The sequence below is a fragment of the Anopheles marshallii genome, chromosome 2 (genome assembly GCF_943734725.1).
Source record: "Anopheles marshallii chromosome 2, idAnoMarsDA_429_01, whole genome shotgun sequence".
In the NCBI taxonomy this organism is placed as follows: Eukaryota; Metazoa; Arthropoda; class Insecta; order Diptera; family Culicidae; genus Anopheles; species Anopheles marshallii.
This window is the reverse complement of record NC_071326.1, coordinates 34,728,140-34,748,112: the sequence shown is the minus strand read 5'-3', so window position 1 is coordinate 34,748,112 and position 19,973 is coordinate 34,728,140. Positions and strand designations below refer to the sequence as shown.

The window sequence follows — 19,973 nt, the reverse complement described above, 5'->3', positions numbered from 1 at the left end:
CATCACTCACTCATAGCCCCTTCTGCAGGATCTCCTATAGCGGGCCTCAAAAAACCCTTTTAAAAAGCTCACCGTTTTCAGATAGGATACGAACTAATTGTAAATATAACGATCAATGTCGATCAGTTACAAATTTACGCTTCCTAGAACTGCTTCCTAGTATAGAAGCCGCCTAATTGCGCATCTGTCAAATGAGCAGAACGTTGTTTGGGTAGCGCTCTAACGTCAAATGAGCTGCCCTCCACAGATGTTTTGGGTCGTACTGTCACAACAAACCATTCGTTTTCGTATAAAAAAAAAGTACCGAGGCAGGTTGAATGCAGTCGCTGTAAATTCGCATGGAAATTGCACTCCACAGCGTGCCAACAGCATCCTACATTATACAGGGTTTTAGTTGTAAAACGAAATCGAGCTCACTGGTGCGAAAGGTACGTATTTCCGGTGTTTGATTGCACTGTGTGGGAGGTTTACGTAAAGCATTCATCCACCTTCCGTGTTTAATTGCTTTTAGTTGCATTCCAATTGCTTCATGTGTGCAGTAGGGTTTGTTGAGAGAAATTGCTGTTTCAAGCCCGTGTGATATAACGAACCGTACTGGTGAGTTGTGGTCGAACGCGCAAAATACCTTATTTGTGACGAACTCGCAAACGGTGACATGGTTCAAGGATATCATGTTTTTTTTTTGTTGCTGTTTCGCTCTTCAAACGCAATAATTTAAGTCGTTCTACAGATCGAAAATACCGTTCTAGGAAACGGAACGCGTATTTACCACAAACGGCAATGTTAATCTGTACGTTATAAATTTATTGATCTACCGGCTAACGGCTACGATGTACCCACCGATTTGGTAAAAGGCAGAAAACCAAACTGCAATAATTCAATTGAAACACATCTCATGTCGCGTAATGTCGTATTACTTTTATTTGAATCTCAAAAACCAACCGCACTTGCATCCGTTATCGTCTTTGAGTGCAATTATCATGAAACCCACCTACAACCGCCACCAGTACTATTTACTCATCTCAGAAACCATTCAGCCGCGTTCATGATGATAAGGCGTAAAATAGTGGTTACGAATGGTGCGAAATGGTTGGTGTGTCATGGCAGCTTATCAACGCCGGGGAAAAAAACCACTGCAAACGGGAACAAAGCAAAACCATCGTACGGTGCGTCATAGAAAACGGTAGAAAACCATCTCCAACACATATACAAACACAATCCACAGTGTGGTTGAGCGATAGGGCGTACCGATGATGACTAGATGGTTTTATGCATGAGCGAACAAAGAAATCACATGTGGTGCGAATGTTAGAATGGCAGCAAATGGTTGCCATGTTTTCTCAACACACACTCGAAACCATTTGACTCGGAACCGGTGAGGATGGTGGCACAGGAAAGGAAGAAATGGTTTTTAGATGCGCAATAACCAATAGGCGCAAACCACTATTCTGGTTTTACATGGTTTAACTGCGTGCACACAGACAAAAAGACGGGTTTACACACTGCGCGGTATGAACCGCCGTTTGCTTCTCTCCGTCTACGTTCGTTCGTGACATTGAAGGCCATCGAAAACACGTTTTGCGATCTTTCACTAGCAAGCGTCCATTGATATTTTGTCTACAGATCGGTAAACACGGGTAACAAGTAGGATACCGAAATACAGATATTCGAGGTAAGCTGCAGTCAGATAACAAGCAGAACTTGCCCGGATGAAGTCATCCTTAACATCGTTGAAACGAACCAGCAGTGATGTAAAGTGGGTGACAAAAGAGTTCATTTCGGACATGATTAAATAGGGCAAGTTACTACGCGGTCCCTAGCACCCATCGGGATCAGTACCTGCGTTATAGTATGGATGGATAAGAGGAACCCAACACGGTAAGGTGGGTGCGCGCGAGGTACCGACCCGGACGATATGTTTGTGATGCGCGTCCCAGGTTCCTTATCACTTTCGCTTGCATCGCAAAAGGGCGTTTTGTGTGCGTGCGTACGGGACAGACACACGCTGCTATTACTCCGTATCATCCCGCTCGCGCCCATCTGTGTGTGTTGGGTACATGTTTGTGTATCGGAACCACCCCTACTCTATGGGGGGATGTTGCTCGCGTACAGAATCGATAAGAGTGGCAACAAAATCAGCTGGTAGTGTCATTAGTGAATAACAAGCCAACCGGACAAGACGTTTGTTTGTGTATATCCCGTTCTCTTGCCGGTTGTAACCTTGGTGGTTCTATTTCTTTTCCTTCGCAAAAGGTTGGATTGTTGTGTTGTGTGTTCTAGAACATTATTACCTTTTTTTGTGTCGAGTCCCACCGAATCGCAAATCATTCTTCTTTTTTCATTTTCTTTTTACTTCACAGGTGAACGCGTGTAGCGTGTGAGAACGAGAAAACAACCCCGAAACACACAATTCCAGGTGGTTGGTCACCACCCGCCAGTAAGCTGCTAATTGCAATTCGGTGAATTCTTTCGCACGATTCGATTGGTTTCGGTGGAAATGCGCCACGATAGAACCTGTTGCGTTCACAAACAGTCTAAATTCTTGGCGTGCAATCAACAGCAGCAGTAGAAGCACAGTGGCAATCATCGTATTCTCTCTCAACTTCGGAATTAGCCGTGACAGCGTGTAAATCATCCCGCCAGAGTTTCTTATTGGTGCTCATTGTATAAATCCCACTGAATGGACTGCGAGAATTAAAAGCTTTGGCCAGATCAACCCATCGTCCAGCAGTGGTGCACCACGTGTGGCAAACGCGTCAGTGTCGCGATCGGGAACAGTTTTGAATACCGCACACCGCAGACTGTAAAGGATGATGAACATAACCAACAGCTTTCTGGACGATACGCTCGTCTATCTGTACCGGGAGATTCATCAGTACGTGCCGGAGTTTATCGGTTCGTTCGGGTATGTGCCGTGGGTATACTCGCTGCTCGGATCCGCCCTGATCGGGCTGTCCGGTATTCTGCCCATGTTTATCATACCGGATGCGACCAAAAACGGCAAGGAATCGGAGCTAAGTGATCGTAAGTGTGTGCTTTAGTTTACACTTTTTTACTTAGAAATTCCATTCGGAAGTGCAATATCAATTGAAGTACTAAGGGTTTGGAACGGTTTTTTTTAAATGATGGTAACTTATAAAGAACTCCAAACAGGTTGTATTAATATTATTTTTTCTAGTATAGTGCGCACAGATCTGTTAGAGTCATGCATTGACTGTGGTAAACAAGTTTAACCTTAATGAATGTGTAATTAGCATTTTTTATTGGTGATTTTAAGTGATCTTATGAACAATTTCAAGGAGTGGACTTTCTTTTTTTTTTGACTTCATACTATAGAATATAGTCATTTGTAAGTCATGCATCATTAGGGCCGTGTAACCTCAAAAATTAATGCGATTAACACTAGAAATCTCAAATGTTTTAACCGGCTTTGCTTTTAAATTGATGATTATAATCAATATCAAAGATATGTTGAAATATTTTTTTTTGAAGTTCGTACTATAGAAAAGTTATGCAAATGTTTTGCATCAATAACGATTGACGTAATCGTAGAACCAAACCAATATGGAACCGTAGAACCAAAAATATGTTTAATCAAAATTGTAGTGGATAAGGCTGATCATCTGATAGCTACAGTTGTTTAGTGTATTTATATATTTCATGTGCAGCTTAATAATCGCTGTAAGTGTCTTTGAATCGACAGAAAATTAAACATAACTTAAAAAGGTCGATCGTAACAAAAACTGTTTCCTAATATGATCGATCATGATCATGTAGTTTAGCGGTCTGTCTAGGATGTTTGTTGTACGACACACTATTTGTCTTAACAATCAGTGCACGCCTGTTCCGACAGGGTGTAAGAAACTGGTAGGAATTAATTTATGACCCATTTATCGGTATCCCTCGATCGTGTTTATTGCGCGCGCACACTCACAGCCGTATCGTCACCAACGGCACCCGTTTGCACAGCCCTATCTCTATTGATTCATCGTGCATCGCCAACCGCGGGACGTCAAGACGTGCCATCTTGCAGTGAACTACAACGAGATCATCTTTGCACCCCCTTTACACTTACCACCTCCTTTGCTCATTCCAATTCCGCTCTCTTTGTTTCATTTTAGCGGCCGAATCGAAGACACTGAAGATACTCCTCAGCTTCGCCGTCGGTGGTTTATTGGGTGACGTGTTCCTACACCTGCTGCCCGAAACGTGGGAACACGAGATAGCCGCCAGTTCGGCGGCCGATGGCCACCCCTCATTGCGCAGCGGTCTGTGGGTGCTGTCCGGTTTGTTGCTATTTACTATTGTGGAAAAAATATTTTCCGGTTACGCGAACGTCGACGAACAAAATCCACAACCGAAGTGTGTCGAAATTGCGACCTGTCTGTTGCGTCGTAGCGGTGGTAAACTCCCGGAAGGGTTCGTCGGTCTTTGCGGTGGCGATGGGAAAGGTTCGTGTGATATTGAGGACGTGCCGAACGGGTGCTTCCTGGCGGGCAACAGTGCAGGCGAAAAGCCACGCGATGAGGCAGGTCACCGGAAGGTGGCAGGATACCTGAATCTACTCGCCAATTCGATCGATAACTTCACGCATGGGCTGGCGGTGGCTGGGTCATTCCTGGTTTCGCTACAACATGGCCTGCTGGCAACATTTGCCATTTTGTGTAAGTATGACAGGATGGCTTATCGTTTAGATCATTACATTCATTATGTTCCTTCTTTATCTGAACAGTGCATGAAATTCCTCATGAGGTGGGTGATTTTGCGATCCTGCTGCGGTCCGGTTTTAGCCGCTGGGATGCCGCCAAGGCTCAGTTACTTACGGCCGGTGCCGGTTTGCTTGGGGCGCTTGTCGCGATCGGTGGAAGCGGCGCAACCACAGCACTGGAAGCAAAAACCTCCTGGATCGCACCATTCACTGCCGGTGGCTTTCTGCACATTGCACTCGTAACGGTGCTACCGGATCTGCTGGACGAATCGAGTCCCTGGGAATCGTTCAAACAGTTTGCCGCCCTATTGCTCGGTATCGGACTGATGGCGTTTATGACCGTCTACCTGGAGCACTAGAGCGAGCGATAGCGTGTGTGCGGCACAAACAATGAGAACGGCTGGATACCGGCAGAAATACCTTTAAATAGTAACCTGTGAAGCGACCGTTTGTAGCGTGTAGATATTGTTAATTTGTCATGTAAAAACGAAAAAAACGACTTACACTCGACCTCCAAACACACGCAACACTACGGTTAGAGGTGACGAATTTGTTTCGCCCTTTCGCGGGGTACCAACACGACTGTAAATATGACCGATGATGATGTGTTGGTCACCATCGGAACAAGAATGACTTTAAGGTCTTTCACAATTATATTTAGTAGCTATTAAGCAGTAAGATAAACGTGTAAGTGATGCAAAACACACTGTTTGTAACAGTAAGATAAAATGAGACCACAGAATGTGTGCATAGACACTCAACGTTTGGAATGATTAGCTTAGGATAGAGAGCAGTTTAAAGTCAATTCCGGAGACAACAGTGTGTGTATGTGTGATAGAATCACAAACGAAATTAGACGATGCCATATAAAGATTGATATACTACTGATTGTCTCCAATCATGGAGGAAATACATTTCTTAACCGGCTCTTAACCACAGTTACTCGCACTATATCGAACAAATATTCAAATATGTTTTTCTCCTACAAAAAAACAAAATTAGACCACCATTATTCTTGGATACTATTATATTGTTATACTATTATTACTAGTCGTATTATTTTTCGAGCTTCCCAACTACTAGGTTATTATGTAGTGAAAGTGCGGCAGGTTCACAATTGTCACGTGATTAAGGCAAGAGAAAGAGAGGTTGTGATAAAATAGCGTTGGTGTGCCATCTTCATTTGGTACGAAGGGCTGATTTGGTGGTTAGCAGAAATTGGCAAAATAAATGCATCCCAGTATAAAAAGGAAATCATCTCAACGCTATTTTTTATTCGTTAAAGAATGGGAAAAATATCACAATTTAAAACTGATGTCTGATGTGATAACTAACCTACAAAAATTAAAATCTGTATTTGTATTAAAAACAACAACAGGAGCTATCACTCCTAGAGAGGGTTTCGAACTTCTAACCATTTGGTTGTCTGATCACTGCGATAATCAAACAGGCTATGAAGGAAGGAAGCTAAGGTGGTAACAGAATACTTATTCGGTAGGTAGCGAAGAGCTAATATAATAATATCAGAAATATTTAAAGATTTTTGTGCATTTAAATCAAAAAAGAAGAGAGAATATTATTCAGTATTTATAAATTCAATACTTGTTCTGTTCTATGATGTAATTTGATTTTTAATTACAAGCAAAGATAAGGATCGTGTTAAGAGAGCAAACGTTATCGTTAAAACCAATAACAAATTGTTCCTGGAACAGTGAATCAGAGCCTCTGATGGGAGCCTGATGCAGAGGTATTAATGTAGGTACGCGTTTTGTGGGAGCTCTAATCGCTCATTGATCCAGAAGTCAGGGTTTGGCAAATCATTTATATTGAACTATATGTTCGATACAATTCTGGTTTTCGATTAGCATTACATAGCGTTTCAAGCTGGCAATTATAGTTTGGTTTGAGTGACGGAAATAATGCGTCTTGCTATTATTTGCATTATAATTGCTTCCTATACACAGCCATAACATAAACAATCTCCGTAAGGGCAATCGACAGTGTATCAGTGAGTGGCACGGACAGCAACGAGTTGAAAAATAATATCGGAAACCTAGCTCCCACATAGCGCATGCATCATATCTCCAGTGTGCCATATGAGCCAATCGAAGAGCAATTGAAACTTCCCCCCCATTATGGTCCAACGGCCAACGGACGACCGGCAGCAGTGTTTTTAATCGTACGAATTGACTTTCCATGAACTAGCAGCGGCGCAAACGGTTGGCAGTGGCCGGGGTAATGCACACTTGCACACGCGATGCAGCAGCAGCACTTCATATGCGTGGTCCCCCTGATCTGCTGGGGGATGATGGTGCAACCCCCGTCAAGATGGAGAAGGAAAGGGAGACTAGTTGAAGCGATTGTTTTGCTACAATAATGCTTTTATTTTCTACTACTCATCTTCTGAGAATTGGAGCAGTTGCAACAAGTGGCTGCGAATCTGTCTCTACTGCGCATAATTGTTGGCTTGGGTGGTAAAAACACTGTTTTCTGCTTGTGCTTACAGAATCGAAAAACACTACACCAAACGCCGTTTCCGAGCGGCTACAATTTTTGGGGCCAATTTAGCAGTTTATGTGGGGCACCTGACCCAAAGAGTCGCAATTATCTCGGACCGCCACGAGCAGGAGGTCATACATGAATTACCGAATTCTTGAAGTAACTCTATTTCCACAGCACTCGCAAAAGCGAACACTGAAATTGAGGTGCTTCAAAAAGCAAACGAAAAAAAAACTCAGTATCCGGACGTTGTGCTTCGATGCAGGTAGGCAAAACGGGCACGTTCGCTTGGAACGATCCTATCTCGTTCACCGCGTTGATATGTTGCTGCACCGGCATGCGGATAAGCGAAGTAAAAGGCACACAAACAAATCAACAACAATCCCGATCGTCCGAGAGTTTTAGTGTGTGTTTTTTTTTTTTTGCTTGCGTCTCCCACCAGAGTTCACCGCAAGTTCTTTTAAGAATCATGCGCGCAAGCGCAACACGTGAATGCTACCATGCGTAACTTGATCCACCGCGTTCTCGGGAAGACCCGGCGAGAAATGTGCAGCAACGCTCCAAACCAGATATTAGAACACACACCTTGCATCTTCTTCGGCCAAGTCCAGAAACCAGAAACGGGATTGAACAAGCTAGCTCTGTGAAGATCTTCTTGGTCAGTGTTTGGTTCGTGATCCCCTTCCCTCGCCGTCTCCAGTTGATGCGGGTGGCCACGGAACACTAAGCGCTGGGTGCGCGTGAGCGAGAAAGTTCCATCTTCAAGGAGTTGTGCGGCGCAGAGCTATAGTTGGTGCCTCTGGTGCCCTAACCCCGTTCACGCTCTAGTTCGCTGTACGGTGTAGCGGCGCGTAGTACGGCAACGCATCTCCACTCTGCTCTGCTCAGTTGCAAGTGATCGGGCTCAAGTGATCGACTGGTTTCACGGTGGCAGTCGCGATCGTACAATATCAACACCAGCGCCTCGGTACCGATTGTGGAAGTGCGTAAGGTGCGACATCGTTGATACTGGAACGGAGTGTGGATGGGTTGGGGTCATGAACGTAATCACCGGAACGTATGATAGCAGCAACATGCCGATCTACCGATCGCATGTGATTGTTGGGCTGCTGCTGGTGTCGTGCTGTGGTTTGGGAGTGTCCCAGGAAATGAGCATCAGTGAGGAGCTGGAAACCTGCAGTTCCCTGGACCGACCACTGCTGGAGCGTGAGTTCGGTGATGGGGCGGATGATTTTTTCGGCAAAATTACCGTCCTGTATAATGTTGCGCCACCGAAACCGGTGCAAACGCCGCGCGTGTTTGCTGATCGTGATCCGATCTTCTACAACAAGATCGACTACCGGGAGCAGATTAAGTAGTAAGTAGGGTAGGGTAGCAGTTTTAATGGTGCTTTTGGTATGTAGTAACTTACCAGGGCGTGATAGTCAGGAAATGAACTAAGCCGTTTGGTCGTTAAGAGCCGATGTGTATAATGATTTCTCACTCAATAGCCTCAGGAACGAATGTTCAGAATGTTTGTCCAAACGAAATTCCATCCCTGGTCTTTAGGATATTTGACTCTTTCTACTCGTAGTTTTGTAGTCAACACTGATCGAAGAACGATAATGTTTTTATAGTGGGAAATATGGATGAATGGAAAATGGCTGTATCAGCACTTATTGCTAATTGCTAATTATTAATTGTACAAATACTCATAATTAAAATCTCGATCAAAGACGATCGATCGCATCTTTGCACTTCCACTTCTTGTTTGCCTTCTCACGCTGGAGACAGCCTACAACAAAAACAAATCAAAAAACGAATATTTTCACTCGCCCGAATGGGGACTTGAACCCCAGACCGTTGGATTAAAAGTCCAACGCTCTACCGACTGAGCTATCCGGGCTGCTGGAGAGGTGGGCGCTAAATTTGATCCGCGTCATATTCAATTCCGTTTTATAAGATTTCATCCCGCCATCCGGATGTAACACATAATGCAAAATCACACCTCTCAATACTCTGCTCGTAACCATCCTCTCATCTCTTCATAACAGCTATCACAACCTGTACCAGATGTTCCACAGTCAGCAGGAGTACCGGAATGAGGTACGGTTTTTGCTGAGTGCTTCGCTGCATCGCGTACGGTACGAGCTGGCAAATTACGACTTTGCCAACTTCTTCACTACCGTTCAAACGCTGGCCGGCGAATACAATCTTACCGTCTATCCGAATCGTCTGAACGCGAACCGGACGTTTTCGCTGTTCGGCCTGCGGGAATTCCAGGTGTACGTCATCGATCGTTGCTCGCGCGTTTCGTACATAATACAGCCGCCCTGGAGCTTGATACAGTACGCGTACGTGAAGGCGGCCGTACTGTCCACATTCTACGATCGACCGTGTGGAAAATGTGAGGTGGGTTTAAGGCCGCATTCGGGAAGTACATTTATTGCACTATGGTTTGTGTGTTTCAGTTGGAAAATTTCCTCAACTCAACATTGGTGGAGAATGAAAAACTTTCACAACCCACGGAGGAAGGTTCTGTGAACGATACCAAACCCTACGAAGATGCCTCGGACGAGTCGGATCACCACACAGAGGATGAAGAGGATAATGACAGTATAAGACCGTACAGTGAGGAAGATGAAGACGAAGATGATTCCGGCGGTGAACGAACAAGCAGTTATGGCAACAATGTAGATCCATTTGCCAACCTGAACGTCACCGGACCGGAACTGGAGCTACCACTGCGTATCATACTTCCGGTACTGCATGTCCACGTGCCGCCTGAAAATGATACATCGACCGAATATAAGCTCCATCCATACCTGGTGTTACACTCCAATAACACCGAAAGCCACGTGCTACATTCGTTCCTGGTTCCTACGCAGTCCGAGGTGAAACTCCACGAATTACCGCTACCCTTACCGCCGAATTCCACAACGAGCGCACCAGAGACCGTTAATGAAGAGCAGGTTCGCATCACGCAAGATGATAAAATACGTGTCGGTGGTACAGATTGGTCGAAAGGAGAGTTGGGTACGATACTGAACGCCAGCTCGGTACTGTACGATCCTGAGCAGCAGCGAGTGTACGAACGTTTGCACCGGTACAATCTGACCGAACGGGTGCAGTACGACGAGGTGGCGGAGATATCCGTGTCCAACCGGTACGATGCGTGGAACCGACGACGAACGCCACCGAAAGTGGATCCGACCCGGAACAATAAACGATCGCAGATAAAGAAACATTACGCCCGGTTGATTCCGTGGCTTAACTGGACGTTTGGCAGGGCTATACCGCCGGCAGGTGGGATGAGGGCAAACGTATCCGGAAGTGCAAATTAAGTGTTATAGCTTAAAATTCAGTTTCGTGGTTGTAAATAATAGGTTTTTAGCGTATCTATTTGTATTGCATTTTACGTGTTAATTATATAAATTAATTAAGTAAAAGCATTATGGAGGAAACTACAAAGGAATGGAATAAAAATCGATAACAAACAAAAAATATATAAAAATTACTAACGGAATATGTACAATAGACGTGCTGTGTTCTGTAATCTAATAAGTAAACTCATAATCTTGAAGAAAGTTGGAAAAAGTAACGGAAATTTACCTTACCTTTTCAAATCAATCTCCGACCCGTCACTGCTGAAGCGTTTCGATGCACAGACAGGTACCCATTGCCCAGATTCGCCGTCTAGAAGCTTTCAAACTGGCATTATAAACAAAGCAACGGCAACTGTCAAATAAAGCTGATTGTCAAAATGCGATTCCTTTCTTTTGTTTTTTTCATCTCCCTTTCACGTTACACCCGTGCATCATTAAACCCGAGTCGGATGATTTTTGGAGATGGAAATTTTCCCTCTCCACCGTGAACAATATCAGGTCGACCAAAAATAGGGATCGCTGAAAGCGGTGTCACGCAACGGCAACGACTTCATTGAACCTACCTTAGTGCAAAAAAAACCCGGCCCGATTTGTTTAGGAAGTAAAATTTTACCGTAGTGCAATCCTGTCTTCTGTTGTGAAGGGAACCCCCTTGAAAATTTACATCGCCCTGCAAAGCAAAAAGAGCTCCCGCGTTCGTTTGGGAGAAGGATACGGCCAGTGTATTGTGTGTAATTAGCCTCGGGAGGAGAACAAATTGTAACTATACTTAAAGTAAAGTGTTACCAACGCGATCAATCATGAGTGCAATTCTTCGGAACCAAAGTCAGCTGTTTGGCATGAACCGCTGCTACCGGAATGTACATCGTAAGTACAGCCAACGTGTAATCCCCGTTTTCGTGTGCTTCCGTTTTTTTCTACCACTGTAGCCTACACAACATGTGGCCGGTATAGTATAAAGATAATCGTAGGGTTTTGCTTTTCATTCTAGACGAGTATAATCGCACACGTTTACGTAATGAAACAACGCATTGTAGAAGCGTGGACGCATTTCGTTACATCCTGGCCCTTTGACGTGCGGGGGCACGCGTGGACGGCACCCTATAACGGTGTCGCCTGGGAAGGTTTCACGGGCATAGCGGATCTTCGCGAAAGTGACGCGACCGAAAATAAACCCAACATGCGTCCCCCAGTTTGGTTGAACACTTACGCACCCACACACACACAAACACACACACTCCCATCCGGTCGGTGGTGTGTGAGTCGGTCAAGTTCATATGTTTCGGATTACTTTTAGCTCATGAAGCGATCAAACCAAAAAGAAGCTTAAACTGCTTTGGAGTTCGCGCAGGGTTAGCATTAAACAGCTGAACTTTGTAACCATTGCAGCCCGTTTGCACGCGCTATCGCAAAATGTGCAATATTTCATCACGCACGCATCAATTTTGTCGAGTGTATCGAAATATTTGGGACATTTGAGAATTTAGATGATGCAACACAGCTGCCAGTGTGGTCCGAACATTTTAGCGAGATTACTCATAGAAAGTAAATAGCAAACTTCATCTAAGGAGGCCTCCGGACAAAAACACAACAAACACGGGTGAAAATGTTCTTCCAATGAAAACCGGTTTTTAAACAAGAAAAAACAGCAAGTTCAGCACATAAAGAGTTGCGGCAATGATTGCTTTGATCGCGAATCGTACGATCGCGGAAACGGTAGAAAACAAAGCTCATTACGTTGGACAAACTAACACCAGTAAGAATGTGAAGTAAAAAGGGCCTCTATCAAACCAGCAGTATTGCTGGGCCGGCCATGACCGTCGTCGTATCGGGTGGAGAGCGGTGTGTTTTGCTCTTTGTTTCATCTGTTACTGGTGATAATGAATGAACCGGGTCGGGGGATATCGTTGAAAAAATAATGACACGGATTGAACTATAAAATATCCAGAAAGGCTAGTCTAACATATTATTGGTTATATGATAACCGAGCACACCCGGGATGATACAAAAGTCAAGGAGGACACAACCCCAGTTATCAGCCGTATACGGCTGAAAATAGGGCGAATAGCCGTCATTATTCAATAATAAATTTGGCCAAATGTACACAATTCTGCCAAAAACTAATGATTATTTTCTATATTTTCATGTTTTCATCATTGCTCTAAAGCAAATTAATATGCTTGAAATGTCGCAGAGTGAACGTTATTCTTAGTGAAACAAATCATCGTTGATCTTTGCCCAACTCGTGTTGATGCCACGGTTGATCGGATGCCAGCGCCAACACCCATCAAGCGGAAAGGAAAAGCTTAAGGGCCAGTTTTGTAACAATCAATTCCCGTTGCCAATCGAATGCAGAGAGCCGTTCTCGATTCGAAAAGCGATAGATGGGCCCGACGATCATCATCGTCCGCCAGCTGATGATGGTTTCTTTCTTTCGCGGTTGCCGCGCGCATTGCATTTGCCGTGTTGCAGTGCTATATTTCCCCCCCCCCCCCCCCCCCCCCCCCCCCCAGTTATCGTACACAGAATGAAGAGATGTGTGCGAGCGAAGCAAAAGATTACAAACGACAATGGTAACGCTGGGACAATCATCTGTGAGTTGTGCCTTCGGTTAATCGCGTTGGAAGCAAACCCTCGTGCACCGCACAAGTTTACACCCATACATGTGTAGCGTAAGATGATTCCCCATTTACTGGCCGCATCTTCACATTTCCGACCACTTTCGCGGTTTCTTGTGGTACATCAGAACCGCGGGAAAATGGGAACCATCACACACGAACACTGCTAACGTGCTGCGACACATCCGATCATTCACGATCAGCTGTTGCTGTGTTGCCGCGGTGTAGAGCAGCGTGTGTATTTTTTTCCTTCTTCGCTCTATTACTTCTTTATGCACGTTATTGGCGCGTGCTATCTTCTTTCTGTCCTTCCCGTTACACATGCGCACAAGCTTCCTGCACGTTTGGCCTGCTATTCAAATTCACATGGGTAGAGCTTAGTTTAATCGCCCCAGAAAGAATTGCCAGCGCTGATCGTACGAGTTCGCATAATGATCATCCCTGACCTTCGCTGGAGGTTCCCCAGCCAGTGTCGTCTGGAATTATGGTTTGCATTTCTGCGGCTCGTGGTGCAGTTGCGGTGACGCGCTTTCTTCCTTTTATGCTTCGTTGAACGTAGCGAAAATGTAATTTCCCGCTGGTACGATCACGTTTCATTATCTGCCCACGAGAACGTTGAACTTCTGACCCACATTTTGTGCTGCCGTTACATTAAGCGAATCTGTTTTTATTTTTTTTTTTGTAGGAAAAAAAGAGACACATTTCAAACGTCCGCCAAACAGTCCAACAATTTCCACAACAGATGACTAGTTAAAACGAAAAAAATGTTGTGCATGATTTGGACGACACGACGTCTGCAAATGAGTGGCACAGGAAGGAGATCGGAATGGGAGTGAAAATTTCGGCTACTCGTGACGCAAATCTAAGGGAACACACAGTGTTTGTTTTATTCTTCACACTTCCCATATAATGGATGTGTGCGAAGTTGTGGATTGTTTTGGTTTTACATAAGATTCGGTTTTTGTTTATTAGTCATTCAGCTTCACAAGAGTGTAATAGATGATGAATTAAAGTCATCGATTAACAAAATTCGTTTCGACGGGAGCCTTGACTTCGGGCATCTTATCAAAGTACAGGGTCGGGAAATTTGATGATATCAGCAGGCATGTTTTGTTGATAATGATAACACAACCACCATGAAACGTTGGTAGTCAAGGTTAATTTTAAACCTGTTTGAGATTTGTTATTTGTTTCTGCTAGAGAAAACACGGAATTCTACATGTTCAAATGGGTATCTTTTATTGTTGATGATTGAATTGAAACTTCTGAAATTCGACCACCCAAATTTCTGAAATACCTCAACAATATATAAAACTAAATAGTTAAGACCTGCGTATGAGAGACATTTTGTATCAAATCAAGAATTGAATTCTTAGTTTACCCACTACTTATTACCCGTTCGGACAAACAAAACAGTACAACAGGACAACAACAGTATGAACTTTGTTGTGTACTCAATGTTTTTACTAAGATGTTCATAAATTTATTCCAATCAACATGAATTTCCACCTCAACTGTTACAAACCTGACTACCTTAGGCGGAGAGTCGGACCGCGCACACTAAAGCGAATTATAAATAAAGCTGATGCTTTTATCTACCAACACACATCGCCTTTGAAGTGTGCTATCTATCTCCGTGTCCGGTTAGGTCGTCTAACTGTCTGCAGCCGTTGGCGTAGAGACGGCAACGGCGACTCAATACGAAGGTACCTTAGCTAAGGGATGATCATCAGTACCGGCGGTAGTCGATCGGCACATCCGTATCGCGTAGGGTTTCCGCGGGTTTGAGAGCACATTCTACCGGAACAGCTCCGCGATCGTGTTTAATACGAAAAAGAGAAGAAAAATGCAATAGAAAACATAAACATTTTGTAATTGGAAATTGTAATTGGAATCCGTACGTTAATTTCTCTATTGCAAATTATTTCTTTTGGTCGTTCTGTTTCAAAGTCGACATAGCGACACAATTGTGGAAAGGTTAAGACGCCAGTTAGATCCGGACTTTCACCTGCCTTGTGTCCTGTTGACTGTTGATGTGTCTTCGTGTTGGTGGTAGTGGTGGTGGTGGTTGCACGGTGGCAAGCTACCAAACGTTCAACAAACAGCAAATCGGATCGATCCCATCTTATCTGGATCGGAACGTGGATTTAAGTGCCGCCGGTTTTGCAAACGAGAGCGTACAAGGACGCAATGATGGCGCTGCTGGTGTTAGGTCACTTTGCCGTACCGGTTCATCTTGGTAAGGGTGAAAGTGAATAATTGCAAGCAAGCGTTATAATAATAAATAGGGGGTTTGTTTGAAGATGATTGTAATGTGAAGCGTATCGGGTAGTGGTTCGATTGAATAGTTAACTTTCCTTTTTTTCTATTACACTGTTAATACATTGTTTGCTTTTTATTTTTTAATTATTTTCAGCAAACGCACGGGTACGATTTGTCAGCTATCGCACGAAAACACCAGCCGCTGTTATAAGCGCCCAGTATGACAGCCTACTTCAGCCCTGCACCATCTTCAGCGCAAATTCCAACTGCAGGAGACCGGTTGGACCGCGCAATGGTGGCCTACCTCTGCTCGATGCACTCGGATATGGCCGTGGCAGTGGGACACTGTCGCCGCAAATTATCAGATGCATTTCCACCACTAGCTGGCTTCAAGATCAGCCATCCTCCAAGGTTGAAGTCACGGTACAAACGTTAAAGAAGAAAGAAAAAGAGCAACAGCAGCAGCAACAGCAGCTTGCCAATGGCACAGCGAATGGAGCTCCAGCTGGAGCTACAGTACCGACGGCAACATCAGCAGCATCAGCAAATGTGCTGTCCGACAGTGCAACAGTTAAGGGCACACCTAGCGCTACCACAGGTACCGACCCTGTCACAAGCACAGAGCAACAACAACAAACACCACCGGCAGCCGCAGTCGTAGCTGCCGCTCCGGTTGTGAAGAAAACGCTCCAACAGCGTATATGGGCCGAACTGGTGCACTACTACCACGGCTTTCGGTTACTGTTCATCGACATTAACATTAGCCGGAAGTTGCTGTGGCGTGTACTTAACGGCAGAACGTTGACGCGCCGCGAACACAAACTACTCATCCGGACGACCTCCGATCTGTTCCGGTTGGTACCGTTCTCGGTGTTTATTATCGTACCGTTTATGGAGTTGCTGTTGCCGCTCGCGATCAAGCTGTTCCCGGGCATGTTGCCCTCTACCTTCCAAACCGCCACCGAGCGGGAGGACAAAATTAAGCAAAACCTCAAGGTGAAGATCGAGATGGCCAAGTTCCTGCAGAAAACGCTGGACGATATGGCGGTACAGAACAAGGAGCACCGGTCGCAGGCGGCCAAAGACTTCAGTGAATTTTTCACGCGCATCCGTACGACGGAAAACTTTACCATTTCGAACGAGGAAATACTAAAATTTTCCAAACTGTTTGAGGATGAAATCACGCTTGATTCGTTAACCCGCCAGCAGCTGCAGGCACTGTGCCGCGTGCTAGAGGTATCGCCAATCGGCACGTCCAACCTGCTTCGTTTCCAGCTACGGCTTAAGCTGCGCAATCTGGCGGCAGATGATCGCACCATCCAGAAGGAAGGTATCGAATCGCTTAATCTATCCGAGTTACAGGCAGCTTGTCGTGCGCGCGGTATGCGTGCGTACGGTGCCTCGGAGGAACGGCTAAAGTCGCAGCTGCAGGAGTGGATTAATCTGAGCCTGAACGAAAAGGTTCCTCCCTCGTTGCTGCTGCTTTCTCGTGCGCTGGTTCTGCCGGAGAACATTACGACGAGTGACAAATTGAAGGCAACGATCTCCACGCTGCCCGAATCGGTGGCGACCGTTACGAAGGCGGCCATCGGTGAACGGGAGGGTAAGATCGACAACAAGACGAAGATAGAGGTGATCAAAGAGGAGGAACGCAAGATCAAAGAAGAGCGCGAAGAGGAGAAAGAAAAACAGAAGGAACAACAGGAGCTGGTCGATGGGGCTCCGGTGCTGACGGCCGATGGCAAGATGGCCCCGGAACCGACGAGCACGACGACAGTACCGGAGCAACCGGAAATTATTTTCGCTCCCGCACCGTCCCGTACGATCGTGCTCGATCAGGTACCACCGCAACCACATACGGCGTCGGAGATCTCGAGCAAGGATCTGGAGGTGCTCGGCGATGCGCTCGGTACGCTGAGCAAGGATAAGAAATCGCTGTTGGTCGAGAAGGAAGAGATAAGGGACCTGAAGGAAGAAATTGCCGACTATCAGGAAGATGTGCAAGAACTACAAGAGGTAAGTACAAAGCAAACGGTACGCTGTGTATCGCTGGATATCGAGGAAACAACGGCATTCACGAATCGTTTGTAGGTTGTCACTGCCGCTCGCAATCAGGAGGAGGTGCAGGTGAAGGAATCGCGTGCCGCGAAGTTGCTGTTCCGAAAGGTTAACTCGATGATCAACCGAATGGACACCGTAATGACGGAGTTGGAGCGCAAGGAGAAGCATCTGAAGGAGAAGATGCATGCGGCTGAACAGAGCGAGGAGCTACAGAAGCCCCAGGCAGCGGATGAGGAACTGGTGCGAATAGATGAGCTAATGTCCGCAATTAAAAAGGTGAGATGACCATCCAGTTATTATTAAATGGGTAAACGTTATCTTCAAATCCTAACCGTTGTATGTGTACCATTGCAGATTCAAAATGTCACCGATGATTCGCGGTTAGACCAAATTTCAAAAATTCTCGGCAAAATCGATGACGATCAGGATGGTCAAATTAAGGTGGAGGATGTCCTGAAGGTCAGTTTAAACTCAAATATCAAAAACTCGACAAACTAAAGCAAAACACATGGATAAATCATTGTTAACCTCGTTCCCACTTTTTTATTTAGGTTATTGAAACGATTGGCAAAGAGAACGTTAAGCTAAACGCGAAGCAGGTGGACGAACTGATCGATTTGCTCGACAAGGAGGAAGAGCTCGAGGCGGAGGACAAGATCGAGAAGGCACTCACCAAGAGCCTGGAAGCCAAAGAGAAGCAAAAGGAACAAAAAGAAAAGGAGAAGGAAAAATTGCTCGAGCTTACGGATAAGGCGACGGATTTGAGTGCACTGGCACCACCACCAAGCCCGACAACGAAGCAGGTCAGTTCTGAGGCAATGCCCCAATTACCACCTACCACGCCACCACCACCACCACCACCATCTACATCATCTCCGTCGCTGAAGCTACCAACTGCCCCATCATCCAAGTCTTCGTCAGTGCCACCGAAATGAGGATGAACTGCTGGGGATGGGAATTCTGCCTTTTGGTATCGGTGATCGGTGGGCAACCAAGTGACAACATAGTTCTGTGATCGTACGATCTTAAGCTTCTTTTCATTTCGACGTACGTGTGTAGTTTATTTTCTATCCTCGGTTCACATAGTGGCTAACACGTACCTAGACCGTTCGGAAAACACACAAACGTATGTTTGTGTGACTGTGTTTGTTTATGTGTATACATACTTGTGTAATTGCAAAACTACTGTTTTCATGGGATGAAATCCGTTTCTCTGCTCGTACTCAGCAGCTCGACGACGGTACAACGATTATCGATGCGGACGCACTGCAAAAGGTTGTGGAGGAACGTAAGAAAAATGCCAGTATTAATGGAACCGGTGGAGGATCATCGGCAGGTTCCGCAGGAGCAGCAGGCAGCACCGAAGTAGTAGTACCACCTCCGACAGCGACACAGCATCCAACCCGGCCCGACACGAGCGCCAGTGCACCCAAGGACAAAATTATTTGAATAGGATATGGTGCGCTTTTTTAGTACAACTCCTTCAGGCTGTGCTTCTTCTTGCTACTGTAGCAAACGAAATTCTGTAAGAAAACCTGTTTTTGAAGTCTTCTTTGAAAGAAGCTCCATTCTCGAACGCAAGACCCGGGGAAAACCCAATCGATAGAAAGTGTGAAAAGCACGACAAACAAGATTTTATGACCTCACAAAACCAAAACAGAAAAACAAAACCAGTGGAGATTGGAAATGCAATATACACCTTTCCTGCCTTGCAAATAATACTACTAGCCTGCTTAATTCCTCTCGTTGTGCGTTCCAGGGCATGATTCCACAAGCGAAGCGATCTGAATCGATCAATTAAGATGATGAGGTCCTGCTGATTGGCCCGATGTACATACGCAACGTTGCCTATTGTTTGTATGTTTTATTTTACTTTTTTCCCCCCTCTACACACTTTGCACGTTCCCACGATACTTACGTCGAACGTTGGTCGTTGAAAATGTGTCTGCAGCAGAATACAATAACGACAACGACCGACCACCACCACGGACGGACAACTACGAAGTGATGAGATTGATTGGTGAAGGTAGATTCCATTTCAACCAATGGTGCTGTAAGAAAGCAAAATGGGTTACAAAACCAACAAATTTAATGTGTAATAAAAACGAACGATCGCATAAATAAGTCAAATGTACAATAAAAGAAAAAGGATAATTTATTAGGAATGTTGACGCGGTACATTGGATTTATCAAGAATGTTTCATTGATTGGCTTTTTATGTGGCGAAAGAAATGGCATAATGCTAAGCATTTATAATAGCCTGCTTGGATAATATGTTAAAAGGATTTATTTTTGAATTGAATAAAAAATTGATCTGCACCGACTAACATCTATGTGTACATGGCGATCGTTTGTGCACCACGAGAAGGACAGCACTAATGTATTAGAACGAGAGCTGCACAGATGTATTTCTCGATCCCGGCGTTACCTCTGCCTGTTAGAGCGAGATGCTGTATATGT

General features: G+C 45.1%; 3 protein-coding genes and 1 non-coding gene across 4 annotated transcripts; 3 read left to right on the top strand and 1 right to left on the bottom strand.

Annotated features, from left to right (window-relative positions):
• Nucleotides 1–2,810: 2,810 nt before the first annotated feature.
• Nucleotides 2,811–5,067, top strand: LOC128719233 (zinc transporter ZIP13 homolog). The gene is made up of 3 exons (XM_053812855.1): nucleotides 2,811–3,024; nucleotides 4,122–4,664; nucleotides 4,733–5,067. The coding sequence occupies exons 1-3, from the start codon at nucleotides 2,811–2,813 to the stop codon at nucleotides 5,065–5,067; spliced, it is 1,092 nt and encodes a 363-aa protein (XP_053668830.1).
• Nucleotides 5,068–8,244: 3,177 nt separating this feature from the next.
• LOC128717894 (uncharacterized) lies at nucleotides 8,245–10,530 on the top strand. The gene is made up of 3 exons (XM_053811570.1): nucleotides 8,245–8,564; nucleotides 9,241–9,598; nucleotides 9,658–10,530. Exons 1-3 carry the CDS (start codon nucleotides 8,245–8,247, stop codon nucleotides 10,528–10,530), a joined length of 1,551 nt encoding a protein of 516 aa, XP_053667545.1.
• Trnak-uuu (transfer RNA lysine (anticodon UUU)) lies at nucleotides 9,020–9,092 on the bottom strand. The gene has a single exon. It is a non-coding gene; the product is annotated as a tRNA-Lys (tRNA).
• Nucleotides 10,531–11,372: 842 nt separating the features above from the next.
• On the top strand, nucleotides 11,373–18,962 carry LOC128707051 (mitochondrial proton/calcium exchanger protein). Its single transcript, XM_053801997.1, has 6 exons — nucleotides 11,373–11,439; nucleotides 15,607–17,468; nucleotides 17,544–17,789; nucleotides 17,868–17,972; nucleotides 18,065–18,316; nucleotides 18,744–18,962. Exons 1-6 carry the CDS (start codon nucleotides 11,373–11,375, stop codon nucleotides 18,960–18,962), a joined length of 2,751 nt encoding a protein of 916 aa, XP_053657972.1.
• Nucleotides 18,963–19,973: the final 1,011 nt, after the last annotated feature.